The sequence below is a fragment of the Anneissia japonica genome, unplaced genomic scaffold, assembly GCF_011630105.1.
Source record: "Anneissia japonica isolate Jap-2015-1 unplaced genomic scaffold, ASM1163010v1 scaffold288189_len579620_cov203, whole genome shotgun sequence".
Lineage (NCBI taxonomy): Eukaryota > Metazoa > Echinodermata > Crinoidea > Comatulida > Comatulidae > Anneissia > Anneissia japonica.
In genome coordinates, this window is record NW_022730403.1 from 486,550 (window position 1) to 505,820 (window position 19,271).

Sequence of the window (19,271 nt, forward strand, 5' to 3'; positions counted from 1 at the left end):
AGCCAATGTCATTCAAGTATGTTATAATTTAGATAAAATAATAAAATGAATAAATCTAGAAGAGGTACACCCCTTGTACCTCCACAAAAGGTGAAGGAAACAAAACCAAAACCCGTCATCTTTTGACCATAACTTCTACATCTTCAAACCTTTGATATTCGATTACCACTTGCCCCGGAAATAAAACAGTTCCAATCCACCACAATGGCAATGTAAACATTCATTAAAATTATTTTACCTCTCGTCGGCGGTATTTCTGTGGCAATGTTGCTGGCTTCACCTGGTCCAACAATCGTTGCGGCTCTTACATAAAAATCGTACTCCACGTCGGTTAACAGGTTTTCTATTAAATAGTTTGTGACATTGGAGTCCACTGTAAAGTTTGATTTAATCTATAAAAGACATTCAGCTAATTAAAATTATATAATATTCATTTTTTATGTATTTAAGAGTCTATTGTATTTATATATTTAGGATAACATATATATATATATATATATATATATATATATATATATTATATAGGCCTATATATAGGGCCTATATTCTTTAAAGATAAGCTGAGGTTAGATTCATCATCTTATCAGATGACAAATCATATAATAATCATTATAGGTTAAAACTATAATGTATAGTTGTAATTGATTCAATATATACAACTATAATGTAAACAACTAAATGTGACTCACTATTTCACCTTCGACGTTTGCAGTCATTGTTAGGATGTATTTTTGGAGTATTCCATTTATTTGAAGAGGCGGAAGCCATGACACCATTACGCTTGTTGAGGTCTGAGCATGAGCTTTGATGCGAGCAGGCATCGATGGATCTTTGTGATAATAAACAAAACAATTTAACACATTTTGGAAATTAGAATCAATATATATATATCTGTCTCTTATACACATCTAGATGTGTATAAGAGACAGGTTATTAGTCTCCAATCCGTGTGAATGCTAATACTTGAATACTGTAATTGGTGAATTTTTCCAAACCAATCAGGTCACTAGTCAGGGCTGTGGTTACTTTAATCATCAGGTCGGCCTCATCTATACAAGGAAAAAACATAGCTCTAGCCTAAGTGCTAAGTATATTAGGCAGTGGCGGACCAAATGTGATACTGAGACTCTTTCCCCCTGCCTTTTTGATTGCCTTCCAAAATACATTTTAAAACTACATACAACTACTATAAATTTTAAAATATCAATTTACATTAATATTCATTACCCCAGATAATATGTTTAGTATTTTGTTTGGAAATGATATTAGGACTTTCAGTCGTGTTGAAGTTTTTACTTTCATCTTTTACTTTCATTAAACTTATACATTCTTACATTGGCATCACACCATACATTACTATGCTGTCATCGCATAATCGACTACGATGCATTTTTTTTATAAAGTTCTATCCAGACTATCACTTTTTCTTTGACGAAAAACAATTTTATGCCCATATTTAGTCATGATGTGCCTGTATATGGTCATGATGTGATGTCATCATCACCATATTTACCATGTCACATTTTTTTCTCAAATAAAATTGGATAGTCTGGACAGGACTATAGCATAATTCTGCGTCAATCACGAGACGGAGATATCAGGATACTTTCATTTACGGCAGGCATAGAATGATTGTTGTGGGCTAACCTGAACACAAAGGAATTTGATATTCTTCAATGGACTTACCTTCATCAGCTCTGACTGGTTTGTAGAATATCTTGTACCCTTGTAAGATACCAAAAATTGAATCAAGGGGTAATGTAGACCAAAATACCCGGATCACAGTTGACCCTAGAGGGGTTGCCTGTACTGACGGTGGTGGTTGACTTGGAACTATAACAAATCATAGCATTCAATTACATTTTAGGTACTTTACATTTTAAAATATTAGCGCGGTATTGGTAATTATCGTCACTTTGATATCTTTAGTTTAGAATAACCGACCACCCTTAATGGAAGGAGGTAAATTTAAGAGTATAGCCAGGAGAGGACCGGAGAACGTAACACCAGTAAAATAGTGCATGACATATCATAAGTACAACTAAAAGACCCTCCAGAATCAAGCTTAACAACTGAACTGTCCAATCATAGGGCTAGGAATACACGCGTGTCTTACAACAGACACACGTGTTGTCCCACAAGAGGACGTGCTTGCGTAAGTTTTCACATTTACATTAAATTAGCAACGGGGCGAGGCGTAGCGGAAATGTTAAGGCCAACTCAGACAGCGTCGGCCGACGCAGCCCGACCCGATTCATCGTCGGGGACAGTCTTAAGCCGTCGTGAGAAATATTAAACATGTTTAATATTCTACTACGCGACTTCCCCCGACGCACACCATCGCGTCTGCGTTTAACTCACACAGGCCCGACGCGACAACAAATCGCGTCGGGCTGCGTCGTACGACGCTGTCTGAGTTGGGCTTTAGAGTCTGATAGGTTACAGGGAAATAAAGAGAACACGGTACCATTCCTTTCATTCGCCTGCATTTGAAATTATTTTAGTTGTCAGCAACCGCATGGCCACACCTAATAATATATATCTTAAAATACAAAAGTTAAACTAACTTATTTTGAAATACAAAACGATTGGACGCCCAATAAGGGACTTCAACCCTTGACCTTCAGATTAAAAGTCAGATGATCTACCGGGTGAGCTAACAGTGGTTCTTGCCATGAAATATTTACGTTTTATAACGAATGCAGTAAAATTTTAAATCAAATCAAATATGCGTTTATTTCCCATACAATGCAGTAATACAGTAAATAAGAATGCAAATTGAAAGAAATACATTGTATGGAAGGAGGCTACAGTAAGTTCTAGTAGAGCTTTAAGACGTAGACACCTTTAACAAAACAGTTGGAAAAGTGACCGGTACCAATGTTTAGCTGTATTTAAACTAATATAATCACAGCATGATATACCAATAAAATTCTAATAATAATTAATTATAATACTTCCAATCCAGTTTTGAACACAAGACCAGACACATTATTTCAAGACTCAAATAGAAATGAGAGGAAGAAAAGAAAAAAGATAATTAATGATATAGATGAAAGATGATATTTAAAACTATTCAATGTAAATTAATTTTTTAGGTTATTTAATGTTCCTGATGATGTTCCAAAAACTTAATATATCTTAAAATACAGAAGTTAAACTAACTTATCCTGAAATACAAAACGATTGTACGGACGCCCAATAAAGGACTTCAGCCCTTGACCCTCAGATTAAATGTCTGATGCTCTACCAACTGAGCTAACCGGGCTTCTTACTACGAAATATTTACATTTTTTAACGAATGTAGTAAAATTAATTCCATCAACAGATGAATTAATGTACAATAAATTGTCTGTCGACGCATTCTTACCGTCTTCTAAGGTCAAGATTTTCTTTTGCTGAGACCATGGTCCTGCGCCAACTTCGTTGTAAGCTCGAATCTCCACTGCATATTCTGTGAACTTGCGCAGCCGGTTGAGAGTATACGATTCAATGAAGTTTGTTATTGATGACGTCATCACAGACTGAGACGGTGTAGAGGATTTAGTTTCTTTGTATCGTATAAAATACCCTTTGATGACTCCATTTTGGAGATCAGCTCTAGGTTGCTATAAGAGTATATAATAATAATAATAATAATAATAATAATAATAATAATAATAATAATAATAATAATAATAATAATAATAATGAGTCGATTTATAAGACGCAAATAAATAATATATATATATCGATATAATTATCTGTATATGGTTTGTGATAGATCATGTATAATTAAATAATTTTAAAGTTCAATTATACGTTAAAATTGCTTACTTACCCGCCACACCAGCCGTATAGCTGTTGAACTAAGTGCGGATAGTTCAATATTCAACGGTTGTCCCCATGGTACTGAGCATGAAAACAACAATAAAGACAATAGAAGATAATGAATAAATACGTTCTTGTAACTTTCTAAAACAATTTAATAAATTATTTTATTCTTGTTTTATAAGATGTATTATGCATCGTACACACATCTTCATTAAAATGGCAAGGGAAACACACACACGTAGAGAAAATATGTGCAACAAAATTATAACGGCCTTCTCGTAAATCGTTTATAATTTTAAAAAATATATTTAGGATTACTTTACTGCTTTTGATTGATAACTATTTTATCAATTGTTGCCAATTTTTTATGCATTTTTTTTACATCTGGACATGTTGGGAGACATACACTTGGATTGAATTTTTATATAGAGATTTATTTAAAATAAAACAAATATTGGCCTACAAACCTTCTTCAAGTGTTTTAATCAGGATTTCATCACTCAGAGGACTGACGCCTATGGAATTGAACGATTTTATTCTAACAACGTAGACATACGCCGGGTGAAGGTCCGTAACTGTGTATCTCAGTTGTGTCAGATTAGCCAAAACGTGGACTCGGGGTACACCACCTTGCCAAACATCTATAAACATAGTTACAAAGCAATAACTAGAATAATAAGCAAACACACGACATATCTCAAAAGGTATATGTTATTAATAAAATAGGAGGACAATAATTACTAACCAGAATCATTTTTGTACTCAATTGTATATCCAGTTATCATGCTGTTTCCATCAAATCCAGGCTGCCAACTAATAGTAAATGATCTACTTGTCACCGATATTTGCTGAACGTTGATTGGGCTTTCTGGTGGCTCTGAAATAAAATTTTAAAAAAAAAGTTTCAGCGCGTCTGTCTCCGTTATACCATACCATTCTGCTATCTCAAAAAGAAACAACACACAATATATAGCCGACTATGTACACAATATTGCATGGCTGTCTCTAACAAAATTAAAGATACCTCTCGCCTGTTCATACATAAGTTTAAAGAAGCAATTATCAGCACAAAATTGTTTAGTGGGGATTATTGCTTATTTTTTGTAATGTCGATTTATAATTTATCATAATTTCTTTTTACTATTTAATTCTTTTAGTGAAGAGTGTATGCGTAGTTTAAAGCCATGACCCAAGTTCGGTTGGTTTCTTGGTTTCATGTGCTTTATGTTCACTATGTTAACTGATTAAAGAGCCAGATTTGATATTGATATTGATTATATATAAGATTAGCAAGAATTATTGACTTACCGAGAATCGTAAGATGTATTGTATGCCTGTCTGATCCGTAAATATTACTGGCCTGACACGTGTATACAGCAGTATCCTCCCTAGCTGCCTTCAAGATCCGTAATTTTGAGTTGAAATTATCACCTTGTTCGGTAGTAATTTGATAATCTTTTCCCATAAGACTTGTATAAATTAAATCATTCTTAAACCAATCAATCCTAAGTTCACTGTGTCCATCTGGTTTGCATTCTAAAATTACTTCTTCGTTCACTTTTGCAGTTATGTTAACCTCCGAAACTTCAAACCTAGCTGGAACTGTACAAATATACAAGATACAAGATTTTCATACACATGACAGCGTTGCTGTATTATACAATATGCCTACTTACTAAATTTTCTCAGCTGTTTTACAGTATTACAATATTTATATTTATTTTCTTATTAAGGATGATGGGCCATTTTATCATTTTTCCAGCAAACATTACTCAGGAAAAATAGAAAATAGAGTGACCACCATTCTCATTGACTCTAAGGCGCATGTAAATATGTATATAGAGAAACAATATTTAACATACAAAGCAATCAATATTTATTATAGATGTAAAACTTGTTTACGATCAAACTGGAATACAGCATTGCCAATATATTTATTTATTACATGTTAATGACCCGAGTATAAATAATGCTGTCACTTTTTATACAATTACTTGTACTTTAAGTAAAACATAATTATGAATATCAAGGCCTTGGATACTCTGGCATGTTACGTAACACTAATGAGTTATAATTCATCTGATTGAATTATGGAAGAATACTGATTGCCTCATTTAGTAATCTTACATACGCTTAATGTAAAGTGAAGGACTTTGTACTTTTATATATTTTACTTAAGTGCATACAATGATTCCAATACCATGTCATGTCATTAATCTCAGATACAATTTTTTTTCAATAAAGCTTATTTTTTATTTATCAGTTTCTTGTTGATATTGTACAGTATTTATATCTTCATGAAAGCCATTAATACCGTATGTTTTTATGTTTAATGTTTTTATTTTTAGCATGTATCATAATATAGCATTGATATTTATATTGTGTTCTGTTAAATGTGTTTTTACCTGTGTGATTTTGGCTGCAATCTGTTATATCTCATCTGCCCACAACGAAAGGGAACAGTGTATCAGAGCAGTACGCAGGGTAGCCCCTACTCTCGTCTGGGAGGATGTTCTTGGTTCTTTAATTTACAAGTGTACATTATTTATTATATATGTAGGCCTATACAAGGGCCTTCTGTTTATACTCCTTATTTAAGACGACTTGGGTCCAGAAACTAAAATCCTAAGCAAGTATTTGAATTTAAGCCCATTGAATGATAATTTTTTGCTGAAGAAAACAGCACGCTCTGCCTTACGACTTCAAGAAAATTTAACTTACTGTAAATAACAAGTAAAGCTGTTTGGCTGTCTTCTCCTATTGTATTACTGATGCTACACAAGTACAAACCATCATCTTCCTCGACAGCTTCTACTATGACAAGATCTCCATTTTCCTTCACTGATATCCTGTCATCCTCTTCAACTTCTACAAAGTTGTATCCACCAATGTCTGCGAAAATTACAATATGGGTTTCTCGAAAATTTCTTTATTATCTATAATTACATACTGAAATCAAATTATCAGTATAAAGATTATTAAATAAGTGTATTATGTCTTGTAATTCATAATTATGATTAGTAGGTGTATGCAATATAATAATAATGAATGACGTCTTTACCCAATTTTCTTTTCCATTGTATATCTGGTGCAGGATATCCGCTGGCATTGCAGTGCAGTGTTGCTGTATGGTTTAGTATAACGTGTGTATCAACGGGGTAAACGATAAACGACGGAGGAACTACAGTAAGACAATGATTAAAAAGAAATAAAATGTTTTAATATTATAAAAATACAATACGGAATTAAGTCATTTCTCATATTTGATGATATACTATTTTGTTTTGCAAGACGAATAAACAATAATATTCAATATTTGAATTGTTTATTTAGAATTACTACAAAAAGCTTTTAATTAAGAATTAGAATAAACGCATAAAACAGTTACTGAAAACACTAAATTAATTGAAGGACCGATTAATTAAAGAACGAAAATGTTTGTAAACATACTTTTCTTTATTTTTTTTATAACGTTTTAAAATTTTTAAAGAGGTATTCAATACTTTAACTGTAGTTTAAGATGTTTTCAGACCTTACCAAACGTTCAGATCTTCAATATATATAAAACTTTAACATATTGATCCATAAGGCAATGCTTTTTTTTAATCAATAATTCACAAAAAGCTAGCTAATATTTGCGGATTCTGTAAATCTTACCGAAGACGAAAACTTCGTTTGTATACGTAACAGTTGCAGCACTATTATTTGCCACACATGTATAATTTCCAGCCAGGTCAGTTATTGCGGCGTCTGCATAAAGAATACTACTTGGGCCTGGGAGAACTGTCACATCAACGTTTTCTGGGAGTGGACTTCCATCTTTCAACCAAGAAACCAAGATTGGTGGGTCGCCACTTGTAACAAAGCACGACATTTGCATTCGATCGCCCGCGCGTAACAGAATATTCCGCATTGGCTCAATTTTTGGTGGTACTGTAGATATTAAGATGACGAAACATCATAAAGACTTTCATTAGAATAATACAGAAAATAAAATTAAACATGTAAAGAATAATAGAAAACTTGTAAAATTTGTCCAAAAAAATGGTGTGAATAATGGAGAAACAAGAGTCTAAATTTACAACCAGTAAATATTTACAATCAGTAAATATTTACAATGGGGTCGTATACAACGTGAGATTTTGAGTGCTTTTGCATATTCGACACCCGATTCTCACCATTTGATGACGAACTCCTACGATTTTAAAAGTCTCTGTTTTTTGGCTTTCAACAACAGAAAGATATACAGTTCCGATTTGTTTTTGAACATTTCGTAATTGTCGTAATTATTTGATGAAAACGATTTTACCTATTACATCTATGTAGATACTTTGAAAGTCTGATTGACCAAGTCCATTTCCAACTTCACAGGAGTATTTTCCTTCGTCTGAGCCTTTCTTGAAGTCATCGATGCGCAGTGTACCATCTATTTCAACGTGTTGCCGACCGTTGGATGGCAAGAGGCTACTGTCTTTGTACCATTTGATGAAAGCAATTGGGTAGCCTGCTGCGATACAACGGACCTCCATAATTTCACCAGCAATTGCAGTTTTGTTTCTAAATTGTCTTATAATAGGGGCTCCTGAAAGAAGATATACATAAATATCAAAACATATTCGATAAATATATAACCTAAACATTTACTTTTTAATAATGTCATGTTTATTTCTTTGTTGGTGTCATGAGTTTATACATGTTTTTAATGCCGACCTTCAAATCAGCCATTATATTAAAATGGATAAAACAAAAATTTACAATCTTCTGAATGTAGGTAAAGATTAAAATACTTTCTAACTAAACTTTACTGTTGTAGTGAATCGAGGTATGCATTTAAGATGATGCTATAGTTAACAGATTCTCCTCACCGTAAATATTTATTCTATCCTGGTGGTTAATTATACCGTTCACATTCGATGCCTGGCAACGGTAGGTGCCGCCATCTTGTACCTTTGATCGAGTTATGTTCAAGTAGCTAACTACATCCCGGTCGGCGTTGATTACTTGGTTTATTGCAATACGTTTATTTTTAAGTATTTGTAAATCGTCACGATACCAGGTGACAGTAGGAGATGGGTTGCCAGCAATAACACACACTAAATGCAAATCTGGTCCAGGATGGAGTGTTTCCTCTTCAAATGCTGTAACAACTGATGGAGCAGAAGCTATAAGGAAGAACAGAGTAATAATAACAATAATAATAATAATAATAATAATAATAATAATAATAATAATAATAATAATAATAATAATAATAACAATAATAATAATAATAATAATAATAATAATAATAATAATAATAAGAGCACTCTTTAGAGAGCATATTTCCACCCACCGCAAAACCCTTTCTATAATACAAACCTCCCACAAAATATTCCTAATTTACTTTTCAACCACTACCACTACCACCCCAACTCACTTCGCTCCACTCCTCTTCAAAAACATACAATAAATCGCCAATCTCTTTCTATAAAATAATTCCTCTAAAATATGTTCCTACTTTCCAATCAACAAATACAATCGACTTTAAGAAAAAAAATTACACTAACACGAAAGTTCCATTTAGATGAGTTTATTAATTTTGGATATATCTGATCTTCGACGTTTTGCTTTGAATAGGATATATATCGATCGACACCAAAATATGATCACTTCATTTTTAGTACGTCTTCCATTGTATCGATTGTACACCTGTCAATTCCTAAGATATTCTGTGTTAACATACTAACACATTTTATTCTTTATAGCTGACAAACAAAATGCATGCAATGTATTGGTGTTGAAATGGAAATAGAAATATGGGGATTTGATTTTTAGCGTCACATGTTTAAATGTAAAAATGCGTTAAACACATTCCCAATAAGTTCCAAAAAAAGTGAAGTTAGTACATATAAAACGCTGTACACCTTTACTGTAATTGTACTAATTTAAATATTCATCATATAGCTATTGTTTCTGCCCACGGGTAATACGGTAAACTTATTTTTAAATGGACCTCATATCCACACCATACGTCGGATCGTGACCAAAATGTAAATACATATTAAAACTATTCTGGAAAGCGTCTTTTTCAACCATTGATATGATCAAGAGATATTTAGGTCAGGGTCCAAATGGCCCTCACGTATTTCGATCGCCACCAACACTTCACAATTTCTTTCTTGTAACTATGTTAAACCTTTCAACAAAGTTTAAATAATATCATTTGATTATTTTTTTTTTTTAATTTAGCCTGGGACGTTTTCATTTGAGTGGTCCTTATATGCACACCCTACGCTGGTTGGTCATCAAAATTTAATCACCTCATCATTGGGTTATACCTAAAAATCCCTGTAACTAGCATTTAAACCAGTGCATCTGTTTTTGAGATATCTTGAACAAAAGAAACACGCAGGCCCATTTTTGCGTAGTTTAATTTGGAAGGGAGTTTAATATATCTTGATGATTGTGCGTTAGTCAATGATACTCCTTACCACCCAATGACAGTTGCATTGTTGCCTCTTGAAACTCCCATTTATTTCCCGCCACACATTGATACATTCCTTGATCGCCTCTTCTCATTTCGTCCACCATCATTGTACCATTATCAAAAATAATAACTCCAGGCAATCCCTCCAATAAGGTTGCGTCTTTGTACCATATGACTGTATCGATTGGGTGGCCGGTGACGGAACAATTGAAGTATGCGAAATCGCCAATATCCACCGTCCGATGATGGGGATAGAAATACACAGATATAGGTTCTGTAAAACAACGACAGACATAAATTACAGTATTTGAAAATAATATTTACTCAAAATGTAATATTTATTTAGAATTTATATATATTAAGTGCTGCGTCTTAAGTTAGCAATAATAATAATAATAATAATAACAATAATAATAATAATAATAATAATAATAATAATAATAATAATAATAATAATAATAATAATAATAATAATAATATTTTATATTGCAAGCATTTCTTCTTTGTAAAAGGGCCCATACTCGACTCGATTTAGTTCACGCTTGGGTTGTTCCTGTCTCGTGTTCTTTTTTGCTTGTTCCTTGATGTTTCTGTTGTTGTAAATATTAATGTTTTGAGACAAATATATTAAATGAAAATGAAACAAAAATTAGATTCTGGTAGGGAATATTCATTTGCAATTTCATTATAGAACACCAAACATTCCGCCATCTACTTTATGAAAAGTTCGTTGAAATTTGAAATTGGCTGTTCACGTTAGTACTACAATGTTCCGTTCACTATACTGTTTTGTTATTATTCAAACAGATGCAGTATTAAAACACGATACACAAAATTGAGATAGTCACACCGAAATATAAACAATATGTTTACCTCTTACACCTAAATGAACATTTGCTGTTTCTAAAACCTGTTTATTATTTGAAATTTCGCATGTGTAGTCTCCGTCATCTGAAAGGCGTAAGTAGTTAATGACGAGATTCCCACCACGCATTTCCATTCTGGTTTCAAGTATGATATCACGACCATCTTTTTTCCATGAGTAAGTCGGTAATGGATGACCGCTAGCAACACATGGTATCTCTATCGTGTCTCCAACTAACTTAGTCAAGCTTGCTTGGCTGCTCATAATATGAGGTGAATGATTGACAGGATCTTGAAAATAAAATACAAATATGCCATTTGCGTGTTTGATGGCCACGCCAAGTACATTGGAAACCCTATCTCCATTTCCCTGTCTATCTATTAAATTTGTTTTTATGATACAGTAATAAACCCACTTCCAAATTATGATAATTAAATACTGGTAGACGATGTTGCGTTTTAATTGATCAGATCTGCTTGATGAACCACGTTCTTTAAAAATGTTCGATTACGACAACTAAGTGACGATGGCAAGTTAAACGGAAATTTAAGATTTAAGTTTTTCTTACCGACTACAGTCAATGTAGCCTGTGCTTGATCTGTTTGTCCATTAAGCGTATTTCTGACGTTACACCGGTAAGTAAATTGTTCATCCTCTGCAGTTAAATCTCGTATGTGTAACTCACCAGTCGGTAAAATACTGAACCGGCCACCTATGTTTAGAATAAATTACGTATAAATGTTTCAAATATTTCTCATATTAAGTGATTGAATTCATTGATTTTAAAATAAAGATATAAAGTCACACCGACATATACTTTATAATAATTAACAACATATTTATATTGTCGGTTCTAAGGGCATGATAAGTTACCGGTATCTTCTGTCAATTACAATTTCGGAAATGGATCTAATGATTAAAGTGAATAGAATCCTTGACATGAAACGGTACATAAAGCTTACATAATTTTTACAATTATACACAATTAAGAGGCCAATCATAAGGATCAGATGGACCATTATTGGCTAATATTCAAATCATCCGCAGAGAGTTCCCTCTTACCCGATACAATAGGATGATTGTTTCGTGTCCATAAAGTCACTTCCACGTAATCTTTGACAAAACTTGGGATACCGCATTTGAAAACTACTGTGTTACCACGCATTGCAACCTCATCGTGAAGGGATATGGTGTATGACTGCGAAGGAACTGCAAGAAAATTACAATATTAAATATTGCATAAGAATCAAAATGTTATCATCATTTCGTTATATACTACTATAAAAATTGAATATAAACTAATAACTTACTATTTTAAGATAGGATTTTTAGAAAACTAAAACACTACGCGTATTGTAAAAAAATAATTATATATCTAGTATTTTTCTTTAAAACACACAAAACTTACCACGTCCAGAGATTTGAATTAGGATCACAATATTTCAACTAATGATATCCCTATTTACATCAAAATTCTATAAACTTTAAGCAGGGGTGGCGTAAGCGGGGAGAGCTGCCCCCCCCCCCTCGTCGGGAAATAAAAACACAATTCGTCGGGGAGAAACAAATTATATGTATTTTTTACATATTAGTAGACTCTAAAATCGATTAAATAAGCCTTTGAAACCCCTAAATTGTCGAAATTTTCGGGGGCGAAGGACAAGTTGACATCCCAGGACAACTTTCGAAACCCTTTAATCGAAGCTCGACTACACCCACTTTGCTTTCGTCGGGGATATCTGACCCCTCGTTGGGGGCTCCGCCCCCCCCCCCCCCCCCCCGTCGAGGACCTCGGCCCCCTGTCGGGCAAATCCTGGCGCCAGCCCTGACTTTAAGTAGGGAATAATTGAAGTTTGACATGAAATCTTCGCAGATACTTTGCTGGTAATTGATTTAAAATATTTTTTGTATTGAAAGTAAATCATTGGGAATGTTGTAATTATTGGTAATAGAGAAACTTTAAGTAGGTAATTGAAGTTTGACATAAATTCTTCGCAGATACTTGGCTGGTAAATGATGTAAGTTTTTTTTGCATTGAAAGTAAATCATATGTTTTGACTATTGGTAGTAGAGATGTTTAGGTTATTGGATACACATGCTTCGTACCAAATTTAGGTACAATGGGAAATTGTGAGAATATTTTTCTTGTTTGAAGATACAATGATTACAAAACTTTTAAAAATCAATAGAAATATTTTAAGATAGGATGACTAGAAAACTAAAAAAACTACAGGTACTGTATTGTAAAAAAAGATAATTACTTAGACAAATATATATTTATTATCAATAAACATATGTGTAAAATTTTAAAATTGTCATGTGTAAGCCTACATATATATTTATGTTATGTCAATATTAAGGTATCTACATCCTTTGCAATGATTCAATGCTTTTTGCCAAGCTATTTTTTATTGAATAGTTAACTGACTGCTCTTTTGGATGATTAATGCAAGAGTTAATTCGAGGTTCCAATCAATCCCGTTCATATTTACCATTCATACTAAGATACCGGGCCCTTGAGTAATTCCAATATCAAATGACACAGTTACTTCACTAAATATCCGTCTCTAACGGTTAGATGAACTCCAATCCAATATTTACAAATCCACTTTCAAAGGGACACTTCTGCTGTGCGTTGATAATCTTAATATCATCATGAGGTAATGAAATTATTTACACTGTTGCATTTTAATAGTACTGCCTTCAAATTACCCAATATGCATTGAATTCGTTTGAATTCAAAATTGGAGTGACGCCGATGAAATTATTGATCGTTATGAGTGTATCGACTTTGGCAAGCCGTCATTGATGTCCCTCATTAATAGCTTGTCTTTGGGCTGGAACTACTTAACGCCTTAGTCTAGTTTCAATAATGAAAAGTGTGCATATATGGATAGATAGGCCTACTTTAATAACTTTCAATACAATATGAGTGTCAATAGTCGACAAGGAAGATCAACTGCAAGAGGCGCACCTCGCATTTAAAACAATGAAATTTCGTTGTAAAAATTAAATTGAAAAAAAGTACTTGATATGAATATGGAGACAGAGATAGTGATAGTGCACTTTATCATTATCAGTATCATCATCTTCTTCAACATCATCGTCTTCTTCATCACCATCATCATCATCTGATTTTGTTTTGTACGTTTTGAGTTGAGAATTTCGAAATAAATATAATGCAAATCCAATCCATCATCAACGTCACCCTCACCACCTCAATGCCATCATATTATTGTAATTATTAGACCCCATTAATATTGATCTCAACAAAAAAATGTATATATTTTTAAATACATTATTGTTATTACTGTTATCATCAACATCTCCTTCTTCATTTAACACCATCATCCTGAAAATCTCCATATTGTAATTTCTCTTACCTTGTGCTTTGTTTTTTGTTAAGAATTTCGAAATAAATCCAGTCCAATCCATCATCATCATATTATTATTATTATTATTATTATTATTATTATTATTATTATTATTATTATTATTATTATTATTATTATTATTATTATTATTATTAGCCCCTATTGTTATTGATTTCAACAAATAAATTTATATATATGAAAAACCTCAAAGACAACAAAACATTTAAAACAATTTCCAATTACGGACAAACCCGGTACAATAGTTTCGCTATTTGACTATAATAGTCAATGATATGAATTAATTTTTAAAGGTTGCTTTGGTTATTATTTTATTAGCAATGTTATTGTTCTAACTTACCTCCATTTACAGTAACATCTCGACTACGTATGATGCCAGCCTCGTTTTCAGCATAACATACATAAACAGTGGAATGTATACTCTGGTCATACTGACTGTCAACTATTGCAGGAAATTCCAAGGTTCCCAGAGCATTAACTTTCCTCAGACCCTCAACCTCGGTAACTAAGGTGCCATCTTGAAAGCGCCACGTTACTGAGGGACTTGGACTCCCATACGCACTGCAAGGTAGCTCACCCCCACGGATGTACAAAAAACTGTATGTACTCGGTGGTTCCACGATAAACATTGGTCCCTCTATAGGTTGTGATTCACAAAAGCTGGTTAGCACCACGATTCCTATATAGATCAAGATTCAGGTTAGTTCTCCTAACATAATCTTAAATATCATCATTTTAATTAATATGCCACTGGCCTATATTACCTAGTCCCAGGCGACAAAACATAATGTGAAAAAATATGCTTAATTCAAAGTAAGACAGATATATTATATAGACTTAGTTAAACCATTGGTTATGCAAACAACCATACAATAAAATACATCCAAGTAAACTGATTAACACGATTTTATTGATTTCTATAACGTTAAGGATGAATAACTTATAGGTATGATTTTATTGTAATTTTATGTCAGTCGTAGTCATGTTACGTACATAATTGAAATAGAGTATTAATCCACACGCGTATACATACTTAGATTGATACAGTGTTGAAAGATATCAATATAACAAAGAATAAAGATATTTTTCTGACATTCTGCTTACAAAAATGAGATACATCTAAAGATAATAGAAACTACCATTTCTATGCAAAAATTTATTATTCCATAATATTTACTACTAGGGGCCTGTGCTTTTAATGTATTAGTATCCAACTTATTAGCGCCTATTTCGCAATACTAGACCTATCAATCTAGTACCGTACCATCATTAGATAAATCAACAACCAATTGGCAAATGTCCAGATAATGATAATGGAAAGACAATCCTAATAAATGTTATTTAGCACAAATAAGAGGTAAATTAACGCCAGGAATAGATTACATTTCTGTCAGCTGGATTACCCACAAAATTTAGCTGTTAAGTGTTTGATTTTCACGCACACGCCAAGTAATATTATTCAACAGTTAAATCAACAACAAACAGATGAAACCAGAGCATAGCAAATACTTATGACAGACAGGAAACAGAGGTTTTTAAACCTACCAACAAACAACAGCTGCAAAGTTAAAAATAATCAATATATATTATATTTTATAAACTTCGTTTTTCACAAAAGCTGCAAAAACTCTGTCGTCTGCAGTAAAGGCGTGCACCACGTACACGTCACGCGTGCTCATGTGCATATGTGCATGGAGAAACAGCAATATTTTTATATTATAAAAAGTTATGGCTGTGTATGTACCGTGCAAACATAATACATCCACGCCGTTGCCAAGTTATGCCGTGTTTTTAAGAAACGCAGTTTCAATGTTGCCAAAATAGAAATGAAAACATTATCGTATAAAAATATGTAAGTTTTATAGTGCATGTGGATAACAAGGCCTCCATGCGCTCCACATTATTATTACCCTGGTTATTAGATCAATACTCAGCTCCCTGGAAAGGATTCTGGTAAATTACATTTAGCTTATGTTTTGATATACCGTAAAACCTCAAATTGAAGCACAGTGATCTTAATCTCCCTTCTCGAATTGAAGCCCCCTCTTTAGTTTGCAAAATTACCTCGAAAAGAAGCTGATCTTGAAAAGAAGCCCATGGGCTTCTTTTCAAGATAGCACAGGCTTCTTTTCGAGACAGTACAGTATACACTTTACATGAATTTCAAGAAGCAAAATGAATTAAAAATAAGCTTGGTTTATACAATATTTAAGTGATTTAATGTCAGTTAAATACATTCCATGATATGTGATTGATGTTACAGTAGCCGTATTTCTTGTTTAATAGTTCAAATTCGCAAAATTCACAGTACTTATTTTGAAAAGAAGCCCCCCCCCCACCTCTTTACATTGCAAAAGTAGCTTCGAAAAGAAGCCCATCTCGAATTGAAGCCCATCTCGAAAAGAAGCCCATCTAAAGTTCGCAAAAAAAGCCCAGGGATTCAATTCGAGGTTTTACGGTAGGCCTATACAGCAACAACCGTTATTTAAGTGCCTTAACCAAGGGCACAAGCGGAATTCACAACGAGTGTTTGGAACTGCCAACCACAAGGTTTACCGTACTTTCCGAACTGCAACCGCTTGTCAGAGATATGTATTTTTATTGAAATTAAGTAGATAAGCCTGCACGTATTTTCACTTTGTCAAGTGTTATTACTTTACAATAAAAGTTATTATTTTTACGGTATGAGCAGCCGGCCGAATATTAATTCAATCTTCAATATAAATAGGCCTTCTTAAAAAATGAATGCAGATATTGACCTTACGCTGTGATTGTTTACTTGGCTTGACCTCTGACATAGACATGAGCACTCAAAACCACAAGAAGCCGATCATAGAATAGTAATTTTTTATAGGCCTACGGAAACTTAAATATAATAAAATAGCAATGGTGATCATAAGAAATATAATTGATTGATTTTTCTTTCTCCAGCTCTTTTCCCGATGTATTTATACATATTTTGAAATAAAGATATATATATATATATATATATATATATATATATATAAATGAAAGTGAAAAATAAAACAAAGTTTTATAAAAACAGTGATACGTTCATTAACTTAGGCCTATGTTGTGTGGTCAAATTAATGCTTGCCTTTAAGAATTTGTAAGCATTTTTTCTCCCTCCCTTCTCTTCCTCGGACACTTTCTTCTTCATAAATTTACCCTTTCCAATTCTTCACCCCCACCGCCACGCAACTCATCAACTGTATCATTATTCTTCATCATTTACTCCTCCTCCTCTTCTCTGTTAATATTATTTTTAATAATACTAGAAATCATGGTAATAAATTGTGTTCTTTGGGCTGTGCTAGAGTATCAAAGTGTACCAGGAAAACGAAGAATGCTGGTTTAAATGTAACAGTTAACGATATGCAAACTTCGTGTATTGAAATATCTATTCAATCAAAATTCGTTCTGAGGCTTAATGCTTCATAAATATTAACGTTAGGGGAGATCAAGTTCACAAAAGACAACAACAAAATAAAGAAGTTTTTGATACAGTAATAAAATGTTTAATAAAAAAAAAAGCAAGAGTTAAATCAAACCTATCTTTGTGTATACAGTATGCTTCAGAATAATGATTGTGTTGATAGCAGATTTCGATTTCTAATAGTAATACTTTCCAATCTAGAGTAATTGTTTAACAGCAAAGTTGGCTTGAAGAGGCCCTCTATCCAAACAATTTACAGTATATAAAGAACCAATTGATACGATAAAACATGAGAAGATTTTAACATAAAATCATATGTAATGATACACTACTCTGTTATTAACTCAGTAGGCCCATTATTGTGATACCCTGTTAAGAGGAAGCGGAACTTTCGACCCTGTTTGCTGATATCGATAACAAAGGTTTAATTACAATTTCGAATAATCCAGACATTCCAGTTATTTTCTGTCTTCCAACAATTAAATTTATATCATAATGAAAGACAAAAGTATAATGAAAGACAAAAGTATATAGTAAGCATATATATTACACTTATTTGTATACCTCCTTGGTCTTGAAGTACTGAGTTGTAAATTGAAAACAAAAACATATTTTATGATCCATCGTACATAGATCTCGCCAAGGTCTCAATAAATCAAAATATGACTTTTATATGAAAACTACACTGGCAAACTTACCCAAAAATAACACAAGAAAATCGGTCATTATTATTAAAAATCCAATTAAATGTGTATAGATCCAAGAAGAGTTGGTTGCTCCGGTAAAGAATTTTTGTTAGCTTTCAATTAATAACCGCAAGAATTAGTTTTCTTTCGGTCGGAACATAACTAATATTCGCTGTATATCTGATTCACAGTTTGCGGAATTCGAATGTTAGAACTGTTATAAAAACGACTTAACTTCTCTCTTCAAAAGAACCATAGAAAAAAAATTGATCTACTTATAACAAGTTCATATTAAACACTCGTATCGATATTTTACACAATGCCAAGAATAAATTATTCAAGAAAAGGCATGGACTGCGATATATCCGATCAATAATTACTATGAAAATAGTTCTATCGACGAATTATAAAGTACGGTATCAGTTATCATGGCCTTTACTACAATAACGCTGAAAAACAAGCCAGGAATGAGTAGGCCTTCCACTGGAGTTCGGCTCCCTGTGTTGCATTAAAAAAAATGTTCTGCAAGTCGCTACATCAGTTTCGTCGTTAGCAAAACCCAGAAGAAAATATGGTAGATGTTGATTGGTTGAATTTGTGTCAGCCTGGGGAC

At 33.0% G+C, this 19,271-nt stretch overlaps 1 protein-coding gene across 1 annotated transcript in view; it reads right to left on the reverse strand.

The window, feature by feature from the left end:
• Positions 1–19,241, reverse strand: part of LOC117114922 (Down syndrome cell adhesion molecule homolog) — a 30,539-nt gene extending 11,298 nt beyond the window's left edge. Inside the window, exons 1-20 of the mRNA XM_033258540.1 lie at positions 18,671–19,241; positions 14,877–15,215; positions 12,207–12,353; positions 11,713–11,856; positions 11,153–11,434; positions 10,284–10,553; positions 8,679–8,975; positions 8,123–8,395; positions 7,471–7,746; positions 6,875–6,994; positions 6,535–6,705; positions 5,122–5,415; positions 4,559–4,690; positions 4,281–4,454; positions 3,821–3,891; positions 3,371–3,608; positions 1,687–1,833; positions 939–1,049; positions 690–865; positions 239–392 (exon numbers count right to left, since the gene is read on the reverse strand). Of these exons, the coding sequence (XP_033114431.1) occupies positions 239–392; positions 690–865; positions 939–1,049; positions 1,687–1,833; positions 3,371–3,608; positions 3,821–3,891; positions 4,281–4,454; positions 4,559–4,690; positions 5,122–5,415; positions 6,535–6,705; positions 6,875–6,994; positions 7,471–7,746; positions 8,123–8,395; positions 8,679–8,975; positions 10,284–10,553; positions 11,153–11,434; positions 11,713–11,856; positions 12,207–12,353; positions 14,877–15,215; positions 18,671–18,698 (3,844 nt within the window). The 5' untranslated portion in view covers positions 18,699–19,241. The remainder of the gene's footprint in view (positions 1–238; positions 393–689; positions 866–938; positions 1,050–1,686; positions 1,834–3,370; positions 3,609–3,820; positions 3,892–4,280; positions 4,455–4,558; positions 4,691–5,121; positions 5,416–6,534; positions 6,706–6,874; positions 6,995–7,470; positions 7,747–8,122; positions 8,396–8,678; positions 8,976–10,283; positions 10,554–11,152; positions 11,435–11,712; positions 11,857–12,206; positions 12,354–14,876; positions 15,216–18,670) is intronic.
• Positions 19,242–19,271: the final 30 nt, after the last annotated feature.